General features: G+C 40.0%; 1 protein-coding gene across 1 annotated transcript in view; it reads right to left on the bottom strand.

Moving 5' to 3' along the window:
* The window catches only part of Samd5 (sterile alpha motif domain containing 5), a 50,107-nt gene extending 26,387 nt beyond the window's left edge, over positions 1 to 23,720 (bottom strand). The window contains exon 1 of the mRNA XM_041680292.1: positions 23,073 to 23,720. Coding sequence (XP_041536226.1) covers positions 23,073 to 23,531 — 459 coding nt within the window. The 5' untranslated portion in view covers positions 23,532 to 23,720. The remainder of the gene's footprint in view (positions 1 to 23,072) is intronic.
* Between the last annotated feature and the right edge of the window lie 200 nt (positions 23,721 to 23,920).

Genomic DNA, 23,920 nt, shown 5'->3' with positions numbered 1-23,920 from the left:
CTAGAATCACATTCTTTGTGTTCTGTGTTTCTGTCCTGCCCTGTCCTGCAGCCATTTAGTCCCAAATAAACACACAGAGGTCTATATTAATCATAAACTGATTGGCCTAGTATCTCAGGCTTCTTATTAACTCTTATAACTTATATTGGCCCATAATACTTGTCTGTGTTAGCCACATGGCTTAGTACCTTTTTTGGTGAGGCAGTCACATCTTGCTTGCTCCATGTCTGGCTTCCCTTACGTGTGGGTGACTACTACAGACCGAAAGTTCCCTCTTCCCAGAATTCTTGTTACCCTGCCTCTACTTCCTGCCTGGTCACCCTGCCTATATTTCCTGCCTGGCTACTGGCCAATCATTGTTTATTTAAAATATAAGTGACAGGGTACAGACCATTTCCCCACAGCAATCAATATACTGATTCTATGTGTTTCCCTCAAGTATTAGTGCCACATGGATGTTTATTGCTATTCTTTTTTATTCTTTGATAGTTACACACACACACACACACACACACACACACACACACGATGAATATATATCACTACCTCTTATCTTGTCTCATCCTTTCCCAACCCTCTTTCCACTGAAATCCTTCTCCCCAAGTCCCCTTCCAACTTTCAGTTCTTTTGTGTGAGAGACAGACTCACAGAATTAAACAGGGTTGTGTGCATGAGCATGGGTGAGGTGATTTACTGAAACATGGGCATCTTAACCACAGTTATACCGCAGAAGAAAATGGTGTTCCCACCCCACCCCCTCTGTCACCACCCCATACATACACAAACAAGCAACCACCATTTACTGTCAGTAGTCCCTGAGCCTTTCTTGATGGAATGCTGATGGCTCAATGTTGTGTAGGTAACCCCAGGTGCAACAATTCATGTGTGAATTCACAAGCGTTCTGGCCATGCCATGTCCTAAAGACACTCTCTCAAAGCAGTCCTTCCTAATCTCTGACTCTGTCATCTGTTCCATGGTGTTCCTGGAGCCTTGTGGGAGAGGGGTTTCTATGGACAGTCACTCCAAGAAATAAAATTTGAAGACCCACTTGTTTGCAATACATCTCTCTCTGAGGCCCAGTGGCATTATCACTTTTTCCATGGGAATGTTCCTCTCTGCTTTACAGGATTTTTTGTCTATGGATCCCATGCCTGGTCCACAAGTCTACTCATAGTAATTAACAGAGTAAACATTGTGAGTTCTTGAGGGTAGAGACAGCATTCAACTTCATAGTAACTCTATTACATCATAACAACACTAGAAAGAATGTCAACAAGAATTTTTGAATGAGGGCAGAAATGGGGCCATGCAGCACTATAAACATCAACTTTAATATCAAATCCTAACATTCTCCATGCTCTTTTCTGCAGGGACTCAATAACACATAGTGATACAACACAGCTGCCTCTTGTCCAGCAGAGTAATTAAAGCAACTTCAATGTGACAGATACATTATTTGAGAACTTACTGTGTCCTGAACATTTTTTAGGTACTACATACAAAATAATATTGTTATCCTATTTTATATATAAGGAAACAAAGGCACTGGGGAAATGTGCCCTGCTGCTAGACAGCACGGCATGGTTATAGACTATTAATAACTTTTTAAATTTCATTTTAATTAGGAATTTTTATGATGGTTTCTAGATGTTCTCCTAGAGTTTAATAAAGCTTTATGCAGGCTTTTAAAATAACCTATGCATAATTGTTTATTTTTTTAAATGAATTTTAGCAAATCCTTGTGGTCCCATAACCAAAACTGTAATCATGATATTTTTCACTGTTATCGCAAATGTTTGCCCTGGGCCCCTTTGTAGTCAATCCTTTCCTTCCAGCCCAGTCCAGGACAATCATTGCTCTACTAGCAGTAGAGTATGGCTTTGTTTTGCCTATGGAATCAGACACAATCTTTTGTGTTTGGCTTATTTCATTTGGTACCCTAACTCCGAGATTTATCCACATTGTTGAAAACATTGGCAGTATGGGTCTTTGTATTGCTGAGTTTACCCTACACCATGAATATGTGACTATTTACTTTCTGCATTTGTGTTGATTCCACTTTGAAAATATTTCAAGTGAGGCTGCTATTCATATTCATTCATAGGTTGCTACAGGACTCTGTTTCGATGGTTCTTGAGTAAATGGCTAAGAATGGGGCAATGAATGGTTATTTGGAAAGTTTATGTTCAACTTCGTAAAAAAAACTCTGACATTATTCTCCATTTTTTTCTTCACCAGGATGTTTAAGAATTCCACTTGTAAATTTTTGATAGCACTTGATTCTAATGGAAATTTTAATTATAGCCGTACTAACTGTGGCATGTCTCGTTGTGTTTTAATTTGCATTTCCCTAATGACTAATGATGTTATCATTACGTATATTTTTCACATACACAATTTTCATCCATATACTTCCTTTGTTGAAGGTCCAAATATTTGTCAATTTTCTTTCTTAAAAGCTTCTTTTGTGTATGGGTGTTTTACCTACATGTATGTATGAGCACCACATGTATACATTTCCTGCAGAGGCTAGAAAAAGGCATCAAATTTCGTGGAACTGGAGTTACAGATGGTTGTGAAGCACCATATGGGTGCTGGGAACTGGACCTGGGTCACCTGCAAGAGCAACAAGTGGTCTTAACTGTTGAGCCATTTCTACAGCTATACGTTTGTCCATATTTTTATTGCTTATCTTACTAGTTTGTTGTACAGATTATTTACATTGTCTAGTTATAAGTCTTTTATGTTATATATGATTTAAAAATACTTTCTCTTGGACTTTGTCATGACCTTTATTTCATTAAAGATTCATTTAAAATATATTTCTTAAAAATATGATTTCCATAGAAAACACTATCCTGAGTGAGGTAAGCCAGACCCCAAAAAGAGGAACATGGGATGTACTCACTCATATTTGGTTTCAAGCCATAAATAAAGGACATTGAGCCTATAATTAGTGATCCTAGAGAAGCTAAATAAGAAGGTGAACCCAAAGAAAAACATATAGCCATCCTCCTGAATATTAACCTTCATCAGGCGATGAAAGGAGACAGAGACAGAGACCCACACTGGAGCACCGGACAGAAATCTCAAGGTCCAAATCAGGAGCAGAAGGAGAGATAGCACGAGCAAGGAACTCAGGACCGCAAGGGGTGCACCCACACACTGAGACAATGGGGATGTTCTATTGGGAACTCACCAAGGCCAGCTGGCCTGGGTCTGAAAAAGCATGGGATAAAACCGGACTCTCTGAACATAGCGGACAATGAGGACTACTGAGAACTCAAGAACAATGGCAATGGGTTTTTAATCCTACTGCACGTACTGGCTTTGTGGGAGCCTAGGCAGTTTGGATGTTCACCTTACTAGACCTGGATGGAGGTGGGTGGTCCTTGGACTTCCCACAGGGCAGGGAACCCTGATTGCTCTTTGGGCTGACGAGGGAGAGGGACTTGATTGGGGGAGGGGGAGGGAAATGTGAGGCGGTGCGGGGAAGAGACAGAAATCTTTAATAAATAAATAAATAAATAATATGATTTCCATACATTAAGGTTTAGAGTCATAGAGAAATTATGAGGACTCTGTGGAGAATTGTGTGCCTGGTTTATATAATCATTGAAATTTTAAACTAGTATTTTTTATTTTTATATTTAGCTGCCATTTTTTAAATTCTGCCTGATAATCCCAACTTCTTGACCACTCTAGGTTTAGCTATTTTAAACTTTTTTTTTTGTAACTCAAAGAAACTTCCTATGTTTCATCATTATTTATTGAGCAAAAAACACTGCATGAAAAGAAGATTAGGTAACCCCGATATAAATTATATCTACTTCGTAAATATGCCTATTTATTCTGCTGGCTATTATTTGGGTTATTTGATTTAGTATGTGGTTATCTGGCCACATACAGAGAGTAGTGGAAAGGCTAGGGATACAGGATTAGTAAATGCTCATTTAGCATACACAAGCACCATGGCTCAATCCCCAAAACCACATAGATGAGGCAGGATGGAGAATGCCTACAACCCTAACACTTGAGAGAAAGAATCAGGAGGATCGAAAATTCAAGATCATCCTTTCTACATTTAGTAGTAAGCTATTTAGTTTCCTTGAGATTGTATACAAGTTTAATCCCTAGTTGTCAGATAGGATACAGGGTGCTATTTCTTATATCTGTTGAGACTTGCTTTACTTTGATTTTTTTTTTTTTTTTTTGGTTTTTCGAGACAGGGTTTCTCTGTGGCTTTGGAGCTCGTCCTGGAACTAGCTCTGTAGACCAGGCTGGTCTCGAACTCACAGAGATCCTCCTGCCTCTGCCTCCCGAGTGCTGGGATTAAAGGCGTGCGCCACCATCGCCCGGCTTTGCTTTGATTTTTTAGAAAGTTCAATGAGCTGCTAAGAAGAAAGCATATGCTTTGGAATTGGGGTGAAATGTTCTGTAAATACCCGGTAGGTCCCTTTGATTTATGACGTTGTTTAGTCTGTTTAGTTTTTGTCTAGGTGACCTGTCTATTGGCAAGAGTGGGGTATTGAAGTTACCTCTATCAGTGTCTGAGGGCCAATACATGGTTTTAGCTACAGTAGTGTTTCTTTTATGGGTACCCTTGTGTTTGATTCATGAATATTTAGAATTGTAACATCTTCTAGGTGGGATTTTCCTTTGGTAAGTATGTAGTATCTGTCCCTATCTCTTCTGATTAATTTTAGTGTGTAGTCTATTTTATCAGATCTGCTGTACCTCTTGTTCCTTGGGTTCATTGGCTTGGAAAATCTTTTTCCAATCATTTTATTCTAAGGTGACGTCTGTCCTTCACAGTGAGGTTGTTTCCTGGAATCAGCAAAAAGATGGATCCTGTTTTCAAATCCAATCTGTTAGTCTGTGTCTTTTTTATTCGGGAATTGAGACCATTAATGAAAGCTATCAATGAACACTTTTTACTGATTCCTGTTACTTTATTGTTATGGTACGGGACTCTCCTGTACCAATTTTGATTTACTATTCTGGTATTATTTAGTCCTTGAGTCTTTTTGAATGTGGTTAACCTCTTCAGACAGGGTTTCTTTCTAGTGCCTTCTGTAGAGCTGGATTCATAGAGAGATACTGCTTAAATTAGGTTTTTATCATAGAATGTGTCTTTGTTTTTCTCCATCTATTATGATTGAAATTTTTGCTGGGTTAACATCTGTGGTCTCTCAGAGTTTTTAGAACATCTATCCCAGCCCTTCTGGCTTCCAAAGTCTCTACTGAGAATAACATTCAAGTGTTATTCTAATGTGCCTGCCTTTATAGGCTACTTGGTCTTTTTCCCTTGAAGTTTTTAATTTCCTTTTTTTGTTCTGCAAAATGTTTACTGTTTTGATTGTTATCTGTCATGTGGAATGATTTTGCTGGTCTTGACTATTTGGTGTTCTGAGTGCTACTTGTATGTACCTTGCTAGGTATCCTCTTCTTTGAGTTGAGGAAATTTCCTTTTATGAAGATTTTATTTAAGATGTTTTATATGTTGTTTGTTTGTTTGTTTATTTATTTATTTATTTATGATTTCTGGCTCCTCCCCGCCACTGCCTCCCATTTCCCGCCCCCTCCCCCGTTCAAGTCCAGCAAATTCTGTGCCTTTGACATGGCTTTCTTTTCCTTGCTCTGTTCCTATTGTTTATATCTTAGTGCCCAGACTTTCTAGATGCTTTATGTCTGGATTTTTTATTTTTTTAAGGTTTGTCATTTTCTTCGACTGGGGGTTTTCATCTCTTCTATCTTATCTTCACTGCCCTAGATTTCCATGTTTTGGGCTCTGTTGTTGAGGCTTATTGTTTAAGGTTTCTGTTGGCTTCCTAAAATTTTCATGTCTAGTTTTATTCCAATTTGGGTCTGCTATGGGGGTTCTATTTCTACTTTCACATCTTGAACTGTTTTCATTATTTTATTCAACTGGTTCTTTATGTTTTCCCAGTCATCACTAAGTGATTCATTCGTATTCTCTTTAAGTTTATGAACATATACAGAATTGCTCTTTTGAAATCCTTGCCTTGTGCTCTGGCTCTGCTGTTCCTCTCAGGGCTGGCTGTAACAGGATTACTGGCTTCTGGTGGAGGCATCTTGTCTTGGCTGCTCCTGTTTATGTTTTTGCCTTGGGGTCTAGGCATCTGGAATGAACATGATTGAGGTATTTCTAGGTGGTAATGTCTGGTCTTGTCTTTGTTGGGCGAGTGTTCAGTTCTTTGGTCGCTGATACTCTCTCAGGCACTTAGCCAATAGGGAGTGCTTCAGGAAGTCGGTGGGTGCAGAGAAGAATAGATACAGACTGGGTTAAATGGAAAGAGCTAGATAAATCTGGTCCACACCAAAAGGAGAGATCCTCAGGGCGTGGAGGAGTGTTAGGAGGAGGGGCTCCTGAAAGTAGGCTATAGTGGTGCAAATCAGATATCTGATGAGACAGGGATAAAAGGGCTAGGGGGACCCTGAGTCTGTCTTAAGAGGAGGAGTCTCCAGTGAATGGAGATGGTGTAGGAGGAGCTGGACTCTCAGGCGTGCGTCTACAGACCTGAGATCATAATGAAGGGCAGGAAGGACAGTGAAAATCACCAGTTTGAGTTCCAGACATATGTGGTTATTGGGAGTCCATAGTCAAAATTTTGATAGTGCTCTAGCCCTGGTCCCATGAAAACGCATTCCTTCACAGATTCAATGCAGGCCAAGCCTTACCAGTGCTATTTAAATAACATCTAGGAATTCGGTTAAGCTTAAATGCCACCTACACAAGATTGAGGAGAGAGTCCATTCCCCAAGTTTCTAAAAGGTTCTAATGGAATTTTAAATCTGTCAAGATTTTTCAAATACATGACTATATAAATTAGCTGCTTATTAGTAGTTTTAGATATATTTTTAAGCAAATAAACAAAAAACCATATTTGCCAAGTTATATCTTTGAAAAATAATTATTGCTGAGATCCCTTGCTTATGTTATCAGTGAAGCTACCCATAGGATCAAGACAAAGGGTCATTCCCCTGTACATGTCCACTCCTTAAAACCAGACTGGATAATCACGCTTTCATTTTATTGTTATTTAAGTGTTGGGGTTTGGATCTTACAATGAGACTACTCAAAAGCTAATTTGTCTACAAAAATGGGTATAGACTGTTTCCAAATTCAACCCCAGATCCAAAATAGCCATTATGAATACTCAAAACTATACAGTGTGTTATAATAACAGCCTAATTTATGTACAGAACTGACCTACGAAAAGAACCATCTGATTAAATGGCTATTGCTTTTATATTGTTTTCTATATTGCCAAAAGAAGGAGAGCTTTGGATCCTAAGAGTATATCCTCAACTAACCTAGAAAAACATGGATTTAAAACTCATTGGCAGGGTTAGAACTGCCACAGCCATGAACTCTGTTAAGAAAGCTCATGTTTCTTCCATGTGCAACCGTCACTGTCATCCATAGGGCATGAGGACAAACTAATTCTTCTAGCTATAAGCGAATAAGGAATAAGACCAAGGATACCCAAGTTTAATAAGAACTTTACTTATCAAATTGCTATGATTTGACTGATAGATCACCGCTTGTCCATCTTCCTGTTGTCTATCATATTTAAAACATATTTTGAAACAATGAAACGATTATATGCTAACTCAAATATAAAACATGGGTATATTCTACTACATCATTGAAATTTAATTACTGTTCTACATTAAATTTTTTAAACAACTACTAAAAATTATAGAATATATCTAATTTCCTTCCCATGTCAATTTTTTTCACAATAGACAGAGATCATTGTCAAATCCCACAATGCACTGCTTTCTAGGCAGAATCACAGTCATGGGTTTTGGTGTCAGAACATGGGGTTTCCCAGAGAAATTTGCTAATTGTAGGACTTTTGTAAAGTGCACTCAAACTCTTTAAGCTTCATTTCCCTCATCTATGGAGCAGAAACAACCAAAGCATCCTCTGCCTCCGAGCCTTGTCCTGGTATTTGAATGAAACAGCACACTACAGTTCTTCCCTGGGCAACAACAACTACTCTCAAATTACAGCTACCATCTGACTTATCCCAGACAGTGGTCTCACTTGTACAAGGCTGATGTACAAAGCAGATCGGGGTGAGAACTGAAACCAGCATTTTATTTTTCCAAGCTCATGGGGGAAGGGAGGAAAGGAATGCAAACTAAGACTTCTTCTCCTGATGTGAGGAGGAAAATCAAACATGTCCATAACTGATTCACATATGGCCACATGAAGAATAAGTCTAACTATCACAATTAATAAAAATGAAAACCCCGTGAAAAGACCTTCAGTAAACTGGCCAGTTCTTGCTTTGCAATAAGCCGGCTTACAAATAACACCATCACCCTCTGCCTTCCTTCTGAAGTCACTTCTAATATAATTCTACATACGGCTCTCGAACTAGTTTTGTTGGGGTGACTAAGCATATCATAATTGTTGTTGTTTTATTTCTAGAGACAGGGTCTCTTGTAGCCCATGCTAGCCTTGAATTTGTTACAGAGCTAAGAATAATGGTAAACTCCTGGTTTTCCTGTCTCTATCTCTCAAATACTGGATTATAGGCGCACCCTCACCGCAAGACGCTGGGGATCAAACCTATGGCTTTTCACCTCCTAGACAAGCACTCTGCCAACTGAGTTACATCTCCAGTCCTGGATAGCACACTTCTTGTCAGAAGTCCCTGATACGGCCCATCAGTTCTAGGGTGGAAGGGTTATAGTCACCTTGTTTTAAGAAGTGGTGGGAAGATAAAAGATTCAATTCAGCACGTTTCTAGGATAAGCATATCCATTCAAGGATCCCATTAACAGAGATCTAGCTCTGGCCCAAATTGCCATGCCAAAAGCAGCAGTAAAAACTCTGATTTAAAATGACACAGCAATAAAAACTGAGCGTGAACATAGCCAATCTAACAACAACTCTCCACCACCTCTCTGTAATGAAGTAGGTCTCCAAGAGTAAATTACTTTGCATACCCTCTGGCTCCGTTCTAATGTATAATGGATGCAAGAGGCATCTCCTGACTTGTTTCCTAGTGCACAGACCAAAGCAACTACTGATACAGTGCGCCTGTCATCCCGGGTGGCGACTAATCCCATTCTCTCTTCAGATGCCTTCGGATGCCGGGGTCCTGGATGTAATTAGCAACTTATCAAATTATCAGCTTTCACATTGGGTAGAGCTACTTCCTGCCTTAACCTAATCCTGTAGGAAATGTGTCCTAAGAACTGCTCTGGGGGTTTTATGTCAAATATTTTCTTTCCACAGAGCTCATCTATAGCTTTATTACTTTCTGGCCATGAAAATATTGCTACTACTTAAAGCAGTACTATTTTTGTCAATCAGGGGCTTCCCGGAGGAGTGCTTCATAATACAGCACTGTTGGAGTCTGCATTGATACATGGGTCCTTTAAAGTGGCTATATCTTTATCGCATGATTGATGGCTAGCTTGCGGAGTGTTGGGTGTATCCATTTTTGCAAACTCAGCTGCCTTCGGCACCTGATTTACACATCTCCTCTACAAACGCACTACTCCTAAGCTTCAATTTTAATCCTTACTTCACTGACTTTTTCTATTTTTAAAAAATCTCCATCTATTTGACCTTTCAGTCAAAGTTTAAATATAAATTGAGGTTTGTTAAATTAGTACCCCTCGTAGAGTTTTCCAGTTTTCCCTTTGTTATGCATTGAGTTGTTACTACTGTGCAAAGCCAAATATTTCAATGAAAATGAATGCCACTTTGGAATTTCTTATAAGGGTTTTCAATGTGTCGTAGCATCTGGCAAGAAGCCCACCGTCTGTATCTTCCGTTAAGAGGCCTGGGACTTGACTGGAAACAGGAAAAGGGCAGAGCATGGGAGGGGAAGAACAGAGTGGACAAGTGGAGAGGATGGAGGAGGATGGGTTTACAGAGCCTGGGAGGAATTTCCTTAACTACATAGAGCAGCGAGAAAAAAGTTCTTCTTTGCTATGAAAAAAGATCCACTGCCTCCCACTAGTCTGGAATGTCTGCTTTTGGTTAAAAACAAGACTGCCATGGAAGCCAGGAACAGTTAATTATCACCTGTATCCCCTAAACAGACATCACTATCTTTAAAAAAATTGTCATAAGGCCAAATATAACAACATCATGACAACGATTGGTGAAGACACTAAATGACTGAGTGTGAATGCCAAGAATTACTCACGAAAAGACACAATAGAGAAAATATGATAAGGATTGGATAACAAGATTCTTTTTTGTTTTGCTTTGTTTTTCGAGACAGGGTTTCTCTGGAGCTTTGGAGCCTGTCCTGGAACTAGCTCTTGTAGACCAGGCTGGCCTGGAACTCACAGAGATCCACCTGCCTCTGCCTCCTGAGTGCTAGGATTAAAAGCATGTGCCACCATCGCCTGTAACAAGATTCTTATTAATTCATTATTTCATAACCAGTTTACTTCAAAAGACAATATTCATCAAGTTGTGTAAGAATGCTTCCATATTGGGAAGTGTGTTAGTTCAATACTCTCTCAACACGGAGCTCAATAAGAAAAAGGTTATCTGTTTTTAATTTCATACATTTATGATTTGTGTGTGTGTGCAAGCATCAATACATATTCACCACAGCACACTAAAAGGATCAAGGAGCAAAATGAAGGAATCAGTTGTCTCTTTCCACCAGAGTTCCCAGGGATCAAACTTAGGTTGTCATTCTTGGCAACATGAGTCTTTACCCACGGAGCCATCTTGTTAGCTTAAAAACTTAACTATTTTTAAGTTGTCAAAAACATGTTTAATGACATTTGCTCTCTGTTCCTAATAGAAACTATTTCAAAGTTAGAAAAAGAAGGATGCTTTCTTAACACCATGAAGGCCTACACTCTGAGTGGATGAAACAAGAGTTGAAACAAAAATCCTTACAATTTTACATTAAAATTTGTCATAAGTATTTAACCCTGTTTTATAAACTGAGCCCAAGGCAATAACACTAGAAAAAGAAACAAGAAATGCAATTTCAGCAAATAGGGTAGACAATGATGAGTCTAACAAAATTATGAATAGTATTAGCATATTATATCATATCATGTACCAAAATAAAATTTAGACAAATTAACAATTAATTTTTTAAAGGAAACCAAGAAAGATATTTATATGCATATTAACTGACAATGGACTTGAACAGGGGTTCTGTAAGGATACAAACAGTCACAAAAATCAAGATAGGGTCTCCTTACTCTGTAAAGGAAAGTATACAAGGCAAATGAAGATTCAAGGAAGATGGTATTTTCAATAGTTATAACAGGGCCAAAAAGTTCTTGCTTGTTTGGTTTGATTTGGTTTGGGGTTTGGGGACTGTTACTCTGTTTTTTTATTATGTGTTTGTTTTGTTTAAGACAGAGTCTCATGTACCCAGATGGCCTAGAACACTGTTGTAGCTAGACTGGCTTTGAACTCCTGATCCTTCTGCATCCAATGCCCAAGTAGCTGGATTACAGGTGGGTACTTTCAGTAGACTGGGTCTTGCCATGTATCTGAGGCTAGCTTGGAACTCACTGTGCAGCCCGGGTTGGGCTTGAATTTACAGCCTCCTTTGTAAGCCTCCTGAGAGCTGGATTACATCATGGGGCATCATATTCAACAAGTTGTTGTTCTTGTTAGTTATTTTTAAATTTTTTAAAATTAATTCAAACTATGAAGGGATGATCTTTTCTCAACAGAATGGCAAAGAGATAAATAACTGAAGACATAACCTTCAGATTAAGAATAATTTACAGTCATTAGTATAATATCAGACTACTGGCTAGATGTTTATGAATGACCACTCTGCTAGGTATTACATGAGGTGCTTCTCACATAGTATCTCATTCATTCATCACAGGAGCTTAAGAAATGGGTGATATTATAACCATTTTATGAATGAGGTTCAGTGAGATGAAACCACTTCTCCAAATAAATAATAAAGAAAAGCCCAACTCCATTCTACTTGAATACCTGTCACCTGCATCCCTCCAGCTTAGAATAGTTTAAAGATTACTGATAAAGAATCTTATGTTAATGGACATACAAAAATCCACAAAATTTTAAACTAAACACATTCTTACATTTGGAAAAACCTTTGCAACCTCTATTAAAAAATGATTAATGTACTTAATATGTAGAAAGCACTGGCAAAATAAACAGAAGAGGGCAAAGAACAGGAGGGAAAAAGTGCCAAGAATAGGAAAAACACAGCTGTAATTTTAAGAAAACCACAAGCATAGAGGGGTATTATCTGAAACTGAAGAAATGCAGCATGGAGGGTGAGAAATGCCATTTCTTAAAGTGACATTTTCAAATAACAGAGATTATAAAAATCAGTAACAATACGTGTAGGTGTCAGCCCAACGAGGGAATGCTGAAGCCAAGTAAGACTGATGAGACATAGCGTGACTCAGTGTTAAAATCACTTTTGAAGTGGGGTGTAATTGGGAACATATTGGTTAAAACGTATGAAGTTCCAATTAGGATGAATTGTGGAGATCCATTATGCAGTACAGTGATTAGAGTTAATATTGATGTTTTGTACATGTAATAATTGCTAGGAGATTAGACCTTCAATGTTTTTATCACAAAGACAACATGATAAATATGTGAGGTGATGAGCAAGCTAATGGCTGATTGAATCATTTCACAATGAACTCATATATAAAAATATCACACTGTACAGCACTATAAATATGTTTGGTTTTGTCAACTGTACCTTCACAATGCTGAGAAAAGTCCATTTGCAAATGGTAATTTCTGACACAGGCTCAGCTTTGTGTATCTATCTAGACCAGGTATTTTTACACATATATGACTTTAAACATGAAATCTAAAAATTTTCAAGCACTGTCATGCTAGAAATTTCCACATAGGTTATTTAAATTTTCTCTTAATCCACCTCATTGTTCTCCAAATTTCTTCAGGGAAGTGGTCCTATTCTTCAACATTTAAAAACAAATTCATATCAGCAGAATATGATTTACATTGCCAACAAGAACACCTTAAATCTGAAAAGTTCATTAATATTTACAAAGTAGCTTCATATGCATTATATCATTGAGTTCATATTGCTTGTCTTTGAGATGGATTTAGGCATGGTTTCATAAAGAGATAATTCTCCTAAAACCATCAGGATTTTATTTTTTACTCTAACAGGAAAGTTGTTGCCTATAGGAGTCATTAAGAACAAAATGACTTCCTTTTTAAATTAAAAATTTTAATTTATTTTACATACCAACCACAATTTTCCCTCCCTCCTCTCCCCCACCTCCATTCCATGCCCCCCTCCCATCCACTCCTTCTCTATCTCCATTTAGAAAGGGTAAGGACTCCCATGGGAGTCAACAAAGCATGGCATATCTAGTTGAGACAGGACCAAGCTCCCCTCTCCCCTCGGCATTAAGGCTGGGTGAGACATCCCACCATAGGGAATAGGTTCTAAAAAATTAGCTCATCCTCCAGGGACAGGTTCTGGTACCACTGCTAGGGGCCCCACAAATATACCAAGCTACCCAACTGTCATTCACATGTAAAGGGCCTAGGTTGATGCCATGCAGGCTCCCTAGCTGTCAGTCTAGAGTCCAGGAGCTCCCTCCCATGAGCCGGGTCTGCTGTCTCTGTGGGTTTCCTCATCAAGATCATGATCTGCCCCTTATGCCCCCCTTGCTCATATAATCCCTCCTCCTTCTCTTCCACTGGACTCCCGGAGTTTGGTCAGGAAATAGATGAGATCTTCTGGGTAAACTAGGGGTGGAGAGGGTAGGGGCATGGGATGGGGGGATGGGAACAGAAGGGATCATGAGGGACCAGATATTGGGAGCAGGACAGAGTGGGAGAGTAATAAAATAGCTGTCTTGATAGAAGGGGCCATTGTAAGGTTAGGGAGAAACCGAGTGTCAGGAAAACTTCCAGGAATACACAAGGATGATGCCAGCTAAGACCCTAGCAATAGTGGGGACACAGAGATCTACAAAATGACTTCTTATCAAGAGTATGCCCTATGGGAACTGAGAGGTGGTTTAGTGGGTAATAGCACTTGATGCACAAGAATGAGTCTAGATTTCTAGCACTCATGGAAAAAAGCCAAGCATGGCCTGCCATGCCTGTAACCCCAGCACTGGAGAGGACAGAGACAGGAGGGTCACTGGCAAGTGTTTGCCACCAGACGAGCTCTGGGTTTAAAGGAGTAAAATAGAGAGCGAGGTAGATTAGGACATCCATGTCCTCCTCTGGCTTTCATAGACATACATGTATATTTACATCATACATCATGTATTCCACACTTATACACGTATACACCTATACAGAAAAGCATCAACCGTATTAATACTTTCAACAATATCAGTGATAAGATAGTTCTTCTGGGCAGGGCTGGGGGAATGTATGCTGAACTCGAGAGGTCTGTATAAACTTCAAATTTACATCTCTTACCCACTTTCATTGATAAATGTTGTGGTCTACAGGGTTGGTAAGGAAGACACTCCCACACCTGCAGATGTAGCTCCAAGAGTGCTTTCAAGAGAGTAAACTTAGCATGTCACACCTGCATCAGAGCACCACATAGTCCCAAGAAAAGTGGTCGATCTGAAGCAAATAACAATAGTATCATGATTTATAAAACCAAAACAATAACATGTGGGTTACTTCAATTCTGTTATTCTTCTGTGACCATTTGGAGTTTTTGTATTAAGATTTTTAAAGAGGAAAATGAAATACAAAGTGCAGGGTAAAATATCTAAGCAATAATTCTATTCAATAGATGACACATTTCTATTAAATTTGAACAATTTAAAATTATCTCATTTTAATTATTCATTGCTTTAAAAGTAAGGAACGAATAAAATAATAATAGTGAATTATTGTATGACTCTTACTTAAAATAATTTGTCAAATAGAGATGAGATATTGAATGATGATGTGCTGGATGTCAAGCATGGTAGGTTTATCTTTAGCCTACTGTGTTCATAGAGTAAAAAAAATCTTAGAATTTGTCACATCTGTTCATTATGAGTTTGGCTAGTAGAGAATACATAATAATTATTTTTTTATCTTTCTAACCTGATCCATATGAAGTAAATCTTATTTTGTTTATATTTGTAACATTATGAAAATTTAACAGCAAGCTTTTTAGAGATTCTTGAACCATTTATTTCAATTAGAAGTGGTAATGAGATCTCTTTAAACTATAAGATGTCACTTAGTCTTTATGGAAGACAAATTGTATGCTTAATGCCTCTTGGCATGATCCACAGTCATTGGTCTTTAATAGTTTTTATATTGACTGAAAACAAATATCGTCTTTTTCCCTCTTCTAGTTCTCCCCAACCCAAATCAGAAATCAATTCAAATAGCATTATTTCATAAAACTTAGGGAAGGCCTGATAAAATCATTTCACCTTAGTCCTAGAAGTGGTGGTAAGACATCTGCCTCAGTCAAGGAATACACGTTGCTTCAAACTTTATCCAGGTTCTGAACTCTGGAAGCGTTGAGCATCACAGTTTCTAGTGCATTTTCCTCCACCTCAGAAAATTTTCTTCCAAGTACCCTGGGATAGCATTTGACTACATTAAGAGCCAGCCCTAACCTTCGGCATGGGACAGACCTTCAGAAAAATTCACTTCACAGCATGGCTTACCACACAAGAACAGACACGAGTCTCATTGTGTCACAGGGCACCTCTGATTATGTACCTGTTTTAGTATCATTTTTTCCCACTCAAGTGAAGGAATGCATTGAAAACTGTGAAGACTTGACTTGGAAGCATAAGGAAGGGATTTGCAAGAACAGAAGGAGAGGCAAATGCCAAGCCCTAAGGATACCATGGAACCATCTGAATGCTGAGTAAAGTATTGGGTAAAACACAGTTAGTAGTAGGCCCTGTAGTCTACCTAAGTCCTCCCCAATGCACCAACAGACATCTTTATCATAATTACCTATTGGCAGAGATCAGTACTGGTGCTTTGTCATTTGAAAATACAGTGGACCTGATTTTGTAGGTTATGAATCCTTCGGGGAAATTTCCACATTGGCAAACATGAACCCACACTAAGGTCATGTTCCTTATTGTTGTAAAAATACAAGAAGCATATAAATGTTATGCATCATAAAACCCACTCTATACATAACAATAAAATTACATTATTTTGTTGACAGATTATCTTTCCATCTCACATTTATTAAACATCACTCCTCTTAATTGCCTGATTTTGTTTCAATTATATAGTTGTTTACCCCAAATCACATCTACCAGAGAAGAATAAGAGCTTCCCACCATGGAAGACTACCATCCAAGAACATCTCGGTATGTATGGAATTCAAGAAATGCTTCAAATATCAGCAAACTAAAAATTGCCTAAGTGAATATTTTAGAGATCACAACCCAATTTTGAAAGAGCTTTATTTTTAAGAAATAATTTCCATTATCATAATCTTCATCACATAGAATTGATTCGACATCACTTGCATGAAAAGTCTACTATGGGTTTATTATTATTAAATGGGTATTACCAAACTTCCCCTACCATTGGTGTCAGGAGGCCCTTGTACATATAGAGTGTCTGCATTCCATTGCATATAGCTCTGTGTGTATTACATAGCATATGGATTTGGGGTACCAAAGAAACTGGAGATAACCTAGTCAAGCACTATCATAAGCCAGACTCTCCATCTGCCAAATGCTCTTTCAGATCACCTGTTAATACAACTCACCAGAAGCCTTTTGCTTTTAGCTAGCAACACTAGCAGGGCACCTTTCCTGCCTGACTTTACATGTATATCATCTCTAGCCAGATTTAATGGTTCATGTCTGTAATCCCAGCACTGAAGATGTAGAAGCAGGCAGGTTTTCTCTGAATTCTAGGCTGACTTGAGCTACAGAACATTCTTTCTAAAAGTTAAGAATAATTTAAATCTTATGATTTAATCTCCCTGTTTGCACAACTCTAAATTATATATGTGATGTGTTCCTTTAACAAATATCACTAAACTTAACCATTTTCAAAAGCAGTAGTGTCATCTCTCCAAGGCATGAACAGTATTAAGTTCCTGAGGTGAGAAACCAATTAGAGATCTATGACGGTGGTACCTGAAAACTCAGTATGAGCAAGGAACTGTTCAAGATGGAGTAGAAAATTTAACATCTCTTTTACCTGACAGCTCAAATTCCATGGTTTTTCAACTATGTTTCCAAGACTTTGAGTGCATTCTTTGTGTTTGTTTCTAGATTCCCTGAAGGTGTGTGTGTGTGTGTGTGTGTGTGTGTGTGTGTGTATTGTACAGGCTGCTAAACTAAACCAACATACGTATATATTTTAAAGGTACCTTGACTTCAAAATGTTGGTCTAGGGATATGTTGTTTTTGGAAAAGAGGTTCTGCTTTTGCTTCCACAGAGGATGAGAACCTGTGGATTCTTTCCAGTCTAATATGGTTTGATGGAACAAGATCCCCTGAAAGGTTTCTCTAAAACCCTAAAATTACTTTGCCCAATAAAAAGCAGGAAGCAATTTGGAGAGAACTACACCCAATTTCCCAAATATTTCTTATAAATGTTTGTTTACAATTAAGGGGGTTATGCTATAGATATGAATACTTTGCATTGGTATGAATCTTGGACTATTGATAAAATGTTTAGGTCAGTTTTGTTATATGTATATTTCTGCTCTTGATTAAGGTACTGTTTTGTGCGACTCATTTAAAAATAAAATGTATAATTAAGAAATACAGGTTAATAGTCATCTATAACAGTCAAACTTGTAGTCATATTAGTTAGGTTTTCTTGATGTACAGAGATATATTTCAGATGCATAGTTATTCTTCAAACATTTCAAACACTAACAGAATATGGCATTTAAAATATTTAAAAACTTAGGACTTTTCATGACAATTAGACACATCTGCTCCTGTCCTGACAGTACCAATCTACTTCAAAAGGATGATGGGCATCTAAAAGGCTCCTTATTGACTTTGTTACCCATTTGGGCAAGAAACTGCTCTTGCCTGGACTGCTTCACTGGACATGCAGTACCCACAGAGAGATGACTGCTAACTTGTCTAAAGGGGAGATGGTCCTTTAGGGTTCCTGTTTCATGAAAGAGTCTGCCAGACATTCTGTAGGACACAGAAGAAAGTGACTGACAAATTGCCAATATAGGTGGAACTGTCTTTGAAATTTCCTGCTTCATGGAAAAGTCTTCTGGATATTATGGGCCTGTAGGTTGAAGACAGATGCCACAATGTTACAAGGCATTGATGTCTTGGCAGCAAGATGTCCCTGTCAATTTTAGAGTTTTGAAAGTTGCTTACAATACACTTCCTGTTAACTTAGGTAGTATTGTATCTTTCTGGAATCTTTGATGGAGTTGAAGAATAGATAGTAATAGTTACAGTTTTCTTTAACTATGATAAAAATAAATTAGATGTAAAACCTAAGACTCACAATGATAGGATAGATGATAGAGTATTTTCCTTAATTGTGAAATGTAAATGGACTAAATAATGTAAATAAAATTGTTGCTTGATAAGTGTTTTGTTATATGTAATTTTACTATGTTAAAGTTAAAACCGTCCTTTTTATCTAGACAGAAAAGGGGAGGTGATGTGGGATGTCCTTCTCTATGCTGTATGTAAATTGTTGAGAGCATGAAAAAAGCATCAGCTCTTGTGTCCTCTCATTTCTTCTTTCCAGTGTTGTTCCAATTGGACCAAAACCAAAAAAGCCTAGAAGGATCTAGACTTGAGGATATTGGTTGAACTGGAAAAACTGAAGCTCATCAGCTTCCAATCTGTCTTGGTAATGTCACAGAGGCAGAAAGAATTCTTGGGAGGAATAATATTTATTGTCATGTTGTCTCTGCCAAGACCCCAGGCAAAATTCCAAAGGACACAGCATGTCTTTGCCAGAATATCTTCTTTTCTAATGCTCTGTGCCCTCCATGCAGAGAAGTTTTTGTAGGAACATCGTCTCTCCAAATTTCTTCATCTTGGACTACCTCCTCTGAGTATCCCTCACAACCTTATTACTGCGGAGTTAATTTAATTTATACTAATGTGTGAATGACTGCTAACATTCCTACAACATTATTAAATAAAGCTACTCCATTTCAAATAGCTTTCCACTGGTAGAGAAACAAGGAAACATTTTCCAGGGAAGAACTCCGGAAGGCTCTCCAGAATAAGACGGCTAAGCAGAATAAGAGCTCACTGAGCAAACCTGACCTAAACTCAAACCCAAAGAAAGACTGAAGAGGAGAATCAACTCCACAAAGATGTCTTCACGTGGGTGTCACGGTTCATACAACCCCCCCCACACACACACACGCCATACACACAAATCACACACAGAGCGATAATAATGATAAATAAATTAAAATTTTAAAGAACTCTATAAATTCACCCTATTAATGTCCTACTTGGTCACAATGTGACCTCTTGAACAGTTCCTCTACCTTGAAATATTATGGCTTCCTAGTGAGTTCTAGTAGTTTCTAGAATTCTACTTCCTCCGACTTCTCTGCTAACATGTCCCCATGTTCTCAGTTTTTTGTAATAAGTTGGATGCACCTGTTCATGGTATCCTATGCTTCCCAGCAAGGCAATGCCACACATAGAATCACAATTTTGGATTTTATCTATTTGTTCCCTGTTAGGCCTCACAAATCTGAGGGCAGGATACCTGCCTGAGTCCTGCCAACCACAGTAAGCTATAGCCTAAAGAAGGTATGCAATGGGGAAACTCAGTCACATAAAAGTTATATACACAATATATATATATATATATATATATATATATATATAAATTATATGCATTTATGTTTGTGTATGTGTGCATATAAGTACATCTCATCACGGAGGTAGAAATCACAACTATGTCTAACCAAAAACAAACAAACAAAAAACAAAACAAAAGGAGCAGCCATGGGGTCCTCTGTGCTCTTGACTTGAAGCTTGGTCTTCCCAAGCTCTTGGTTTTCCAATATAAAGAAAACCTTAGGAAAGGGTTTTTTGTTTTGTTTTGTTTTTTGGTTTTTTTGTTTGTTTGTTTGTTTGTTTGTTTTTAAAGTTAAGTTCACTGATCAGGAAATCTGGACTGTTTTACTGATGCAAATTCTACAATCCCTTCAGGCCGTTCTTGAAAAAAATTACTCAATTCAGACTTCTTCGCAAGAGGTTTGTCATCCCTACTGTGACCATTCTTGGCATGATCACCTCCATGTCACACAGTATTCTCATTGCAGTACAAAGTCCCAAGGATAGACCATGCTAATGGCTACCGGGTAGAGAAAGCCTGCTCTATCAAATTGAGTTCCAAAGCAATATAATGAACAGTGCACATTCTGATCATGACCATGACAGAGCAGAGGAAATCATGAAAATCAGAACTACAATGTGATCGCATTTTAAAGGAAAAGTCCCAGCACTGTTCGTGGGAGAAAGAACTGCATCAGAAAACAAATTCCCACACAACTGAAAATCTAGAACTTATGAGGCCATCGCATATAAACAGCAAATTCCAAATGAGCAATATGATTTGCTACTTCATGGTTGTATGTTTAGTTTAATATGTATCAATTATGCTTTGATTCCCATGTCTATGTGTGTTTTTCTTTCTTACAAAAAAGTTTTCCAGCTTCATTCTTTTGGTCCCCAGAAGGAGCTTTTTGAGGGAGGTAATGAGAACATTTCTGTCCTCATTTGATTCTTCCCATCAGTTAAAGAAGGAACATATAGAAAGCAAAAGTGGCCGGGTGGTGGTGGCGCAAGCTTCTAATCCCAGCATTCAAGATAGAGCCAGGTGTATCTCGGTAAATTGGAGGCCAGGCTGATCTACAGAGCTAGTTCCAGGATAGTCAGGACTACACAGAGAAAGTTTGTCTTGAAACAAAAACTAGAAAGTGAAAGTGGACAAGTTTTATCATTAAATATCACTGTTGTGAGAGAGAAAGGTAGAAGTAAACTTGGAAGTGATGCGCAAAGGTGCAGGCCTAAAATCATAGACAGGGTTTCTCTGTTTAGTCACGGTTGTCCTGGAACTCACTCTGTCGATCAGGCTGGCCTCAAACTCAGACCTCAGAGATCTGTCTGCCTCTGCCTTCCAAGTGTTGGGATTAAAGGCGTGTGCCACCACTGCCCGTGCAGCAAGCTGAATTCTAGTCATACAAATCTGACTTACAAAAATGTACTGTCATTAAGTGTGATAGTCACTCCTGTGATTCCAGCACTCAAGAGACAGAGGCAGGAGGGGATGGAGTTCAAGACCAGCCTCAGTTACACAGTGAGTTCCTAAGCTACAAGAGATTCTACCAAAAGAAAGGGAAACCCATTGCCTTGTTACTTAATGCTGTAAGCAGTACTCATAGCTCAAAGCATCTGCTTAAACATTGCATCTGTCCTTCAAATGCTTTCCAGTTTGTAAATGCGATGTTTAGGCTTGCTATTCTGTGCTTTATGATAACGGAACCAAAACGCGATACTTTACACCATCCACTCTCACCCCCATCCCATGACTCCCATCCTCCCGGCCACATCTCACTGAAGTTGTCCTGAAGACCCAACCAGCCCTAGCTTGCCTCTTGGTGCAACCTCACTTTACCTCCTTGGATATTAGGAACAATCATTGAGCTGGGCTCCTGCTCCTTTGGACTAATAGTGTGTTCTGCTCACCATGATCCTTCTCGCCACACTGGGCATCCCATAAGGCTAGCCACCAATGCAACACGTGATTGTCCCTCTCCATTTCTGATCCCCATCAATGGGACCAGCAGAGCAGGTGGCTGGGACATGTGTTTGAGACAAGCCTTCCTTGCCTATCCTTACAAAAGCAATGCTATCAGGCAGGTGATCTCAGCGGCCTCCCCTACCTGCAAGATAACAGGTGGATGATAATAAACCTTCATTTCCTTTTTACTCTATCTACTTTCGCAAGCGCCGACCCTTGAACTTGCTTCCATTAGGCATTATCACCTTCCCTTGAGGCTACAGAGCACCTCTGGAGCTGGGGCCACCCACAGGTATTTTCCCTTGCTGTGCTGCAGTAGCAATCCTGGCCAGCTGCCTGTTCTTGCCAGGGCTCTTTAACTGGGCTTCTCCAGGCCCTTTCTTTCAGCCTGAGATGTTCATTTTCCTATGAGTAACCCAGCATCTCTGCCACCAAACAGACATACTCAACTAAGCCAAAGCACTTGGAGCTACAGACAGAACTCCGCTGTGAAAATGCACTTTCTGGTACTTCTTCAAACCCCACTCCTTCGTGTTGTCGTGTCTCACAGGACAACTGTGAGAACTTGTAGCCTGGTCTCACCTGTGAAAATGTCTTTCTGGGCGCTGAAATGCAACTTCCTTCTGTCCTTTCCCAAACAGGTCCACTCGGACTTTCTAGAAGGATCTACCTTCCTTTCTTTTGGATCAATAACCACAGATCCCAAAAGGTCTAATAACCCTATTTGTTCAGCATTCCACTATCCCCGAATACGCTTAGGAAACCTGTCTCATGCGAATGGGCACCTGTTTTGTGTTTACCATCCCCCCCCCCTTAGGTTCCTTGTTAATGGCACACTTCTCAGTAGCAGGGAACCAACAGAGATCAGCAGGACCTGAATTTCCCTCCTCCCTTGGGAATAGCCACCTACTTCTCTTGAAGTTTCTCAAAACTCAGAAAAAGTAAAGAAAAAGAAAACAGAAGGTTGAAAATAAGGCAGATGTAACCCAACCTTTTGGTATTCTTCAAACCCAAACACTACTAGAGGCATTCAGATTTTCCCGGGGTCACCAAAAGCAAGTACCCATTGCCCCGAACCTGACAATCAAGCCCATATACCATAAAGTGCCATATGTCAAGTTAAGAATTGTCTAGATACAGACACTCACGGAGTGGCTATTAGTGACGCCAGCACAGAAAGAATACACAGATAAGGTAGAAAACAGAAGAGAGTCCCAGACACCCCAAATACCCTGGCTTCTCAATTGTCACCAAGACAACTGCCGAGTTGCTGGAGAAGCGCCAGGCCTGGTGTCCACCTGCCGCGTCCCTAAGGCCGCCAAAAGGGCGCCTCCTTACCTTGCGCGAGTACGGGGGCTTGCTCAGGTGGATACCATCGCGAACCAGCTTATCCCGGATCATGATCTTCAGCTTCAGCTTGGGGTAGCTCACCAGCTCCCTGCTGCGGGGAGCGCTCATCTGGCCACGGGGGTCCCCGCGAGTGCCCTGGGCCGAGCCGCCACATGACTCCCCCCGGCGGCCTGGTGGCACCGCTTCCACCTGCGGTGCTGGTGGTACCGGCTGAGGTTCCAGCGTGAAGTAAAGGCCGGCGGCGGCCGCATCCTGCTCCCGCAACCGGCGCACAGCCTCCAGGATGCGCCGGCGGTGCGCTGGAGCCAGTACCCCGATGGCGTCCAGGTCCGGGTCTCCGATCTGCTTGCACACTTCCAGGTCATCGTAGCCATTATCCACGAAGGACTCAGCGTACTGCGGGAGCTGTAACGCTTTCAGCCACTCGTAAACTATGTTGGTGCACATGGCTGAGACTGGGAACTCACCGGCGAGTACCCAAGTGACACTGGCGGTACCAGTTCTTGGAACTTTTAATCCTCTCCTGGAAGGGGGTGGAGGAGAAGAAACGGCTGGAAAAGTTTCTCGGTTAGTGGATAGGATCCGGCCTCAGAGCAAATGCCATGGGAAGCAGCCTGGGAGAGCGCGAGCTTGAGCGAGAAGCGTCTAGCCGCGAAGTGGATTCCCCGAGCAGGCGCGGCGCTCGCGGGCACAGGCGGCTGGGCGAGCCGCTCGGTTCCGCGCCGCCCCTGGATGCGCGGCCTCCGCGGGGAGGGGCGCGCGGGCGGGGCCGGGCACACCCCTCGCACCCGCGCGGGTCACCGTCGCGCCGCGCCGGCCAGGAGTTTACCCAGCCG

The sequence above is a fragment of the Microtus oregoni genome, unplaced genomic scaffold, assembly GCF_018167655.1.
Source record: "Microtus oregoni isolate MIOR12 unplaced genomic scaffold, Mior012 000033F_ref0000390, whole genome shotgun sequence".
NCBI lineage: Eukaryota > Metazoa > Chordata > Mammalia > Rodentia > Cricetidae > Microtus > Microtus oregoni.
The sequence above is the reverse complement of the archived record's forward strand: the minus strand, read 5'-3'. Positions and strand labels throughout refer to the sequence as shown.